This window comes from Plectropomus leopardus, unplaced genomic scaffold, assembly GCF_008729295.1.
Source record: "Plectropomus leopardus isolate mb unplaced genomic scaffold, YSFRI_Pleo_2.0 unplaced_scaffold11639, whole genome shotgun sequence".
NCBI lineage: Eukaryota > Metazoa > Chordata > Actinopteri > Perciformes > Serranidae > Plectropomus > Plectropomus leopardus.
In genome coordinates, this window is record NW_024612327.1 from 243 (window position 1) to 2093 (window position 1851).

The 1851-nt window shown below is 44.5% G+C and overlaps 1 protein-coding gene across 1 annotated transcript; it reads left to right on the plus strand.

The window, feature by feature from the left end:
- Window positions 1-825: 825 nt before the first annotated feature.
- Window positions 826-1320, plus strand: LOC121963538 (striatin-4-like; the record flags this gene model as incomplete). Its single annotated transcript, XM_042513822.1, has 1 exon — window positions 826-1320. A coding segment is annotated over exon 1 (312 nt), but the record flags the coding sequence as incomplete, so codon positions are not given.
- Window positions 1321-1851: the final 531 nt, after the last annotated feature.

Below are 1851 nucleotides of genomic sequence, written 5' to 3' on the forward strand. Positions count from 1 at the left end.
TACCATGTGTTTATAATGTGTCCACAAATTGTTTTTGGACAACTAAATCCAAGTTTGTTGTATGCAAGTCCAATTAATTATAGACCTACAGAAAAACGGAAATTTACTGTCTCCATACGGAGGAGCATAGGTGCAGACCACAGGTGACTCAATATTCACACATGTACATTTGTCCATAGTCCAACAAATAAAGTAGAAGAGAACTTTTACTTTGCTGAAATTAAAACTATTTCCACCATCAACTGATGAAGAAAACTGCCCAAACTAGTGCAGAAAAATTCACCTGAATGCAGAAAATTACGTGATTGGTGCTAAAAAGGAAAAGACACGCACGTGGGGAAGAACCTATGCATGGATGTGTTATTAATATTTTTAGGGAAGTCGCAGACAAACTCACGGTCGGCTTTTGTCGTGCAGATTTTTAAATGAAACTTTAAACTGGAAATAGAGTTGTGGATAACGCTGGCTGACTTTACTAATCTCAAACATCCCTGCTCACAAAATGGCAGGAAATGAACTCCCCTAGCGACAAGTTCATTGTGTATTACTGCAAACATGGCCCTTTATTTGTCACCCACAGTGGGCATTTCCAGCAGCAAACACAGGGGGGAGGACACAAACCCGGGATTTAAACAATAAGAGTCGCAAACACCATTTCGAAATTTATTTGAAGTGGTGGACATTTAACGGCCATATGTCGATGTTACTTTAGAAAAATCTTTGAGAATGAAAAAATATGTCAAGTAAGGCTCTTTGGCGACTAAACAGGCCTCGATGTTAAAAATATGTATCTTGATGGTGTTTTATCTTGAAGGTTTCAAAGCGGAAGTGTAGTATTTTGCTAGCTGAATAGTAATTTTGTTCTGTGCGTGTGAGAAAAGGAAGAAAAGAGGGTCGCCTATAGCGAGGTGCTGCTGGGTTGGAAGAAGGTACTTTTTTTTATTATTATTGTTCGCGCACTCTGCCCGTTTCCACCTCCTTATCCTGGCGAAAGGTTGAACGGTTAAAATGGAGGCGGATAGATCCGGCGGAGGACCAAACCCGAACTCCGGAGGCGGCAGCGGCAGCGGAGCGGGGCGCAACCCAAACGGGCCCAAAGCAGCACCGGGCCAGGCGACATCAGCTGCGGCGACCGGGGCGATGGCGGCAGCGGCGGCGGCGGCAGCGGCCGGGGCCATGCCCGGATCGTCGCAGGCTCGGGAGCTACAGGACGGGGACTCGGGCATGACGCTTCCTGGGATCCTTCACTTCATCCAGTACGAGTGGGGACGTTTCCAGGCCGAGAAATACCGCTGGGAGGCTGAGAGAGACGAACTCAGGGTAAATGTGTTTATCATTTAGCCTGCGTTTGCAACGTTAAGGCTAGAAAGGATAATGCAGGAGCTGTTTCGGTGTTGCTTTGTGACAGTACACATGCCCAACAAGCAGTCAGTTTTAGGATGCCCAAATGCTAACGGGCTAACATTACACCCTATTATACTGTACTGACCAGGATGTATTATTACTAGACAGTATATGACAATGAAGAGACTCCATGACCTCCAGCTCACGATCACTAAAAGCCACCCTCAAACAAAAAAATTCAACAAGATATTCATCTATGCATTTTGGCCTCCAAGTGACCAGTTACATTACACTCACAGAGATATACACCAAAGAGTTAGACGATTAAGATCAGCATATGTCAGCCTACAAAGCGTCCTGCAAATAGAAAAGGTAGGTAAACAGAGTTTAGGTGTGGCTACCTAGCAGGTGCACATCAAAAGCATATTGCAGTTTAAGATGGACTGTAACTAGAATGGTCTATTTTTTTGAGTAGTTGACAAGTATTGGGTTTTCATGAGCTACAGG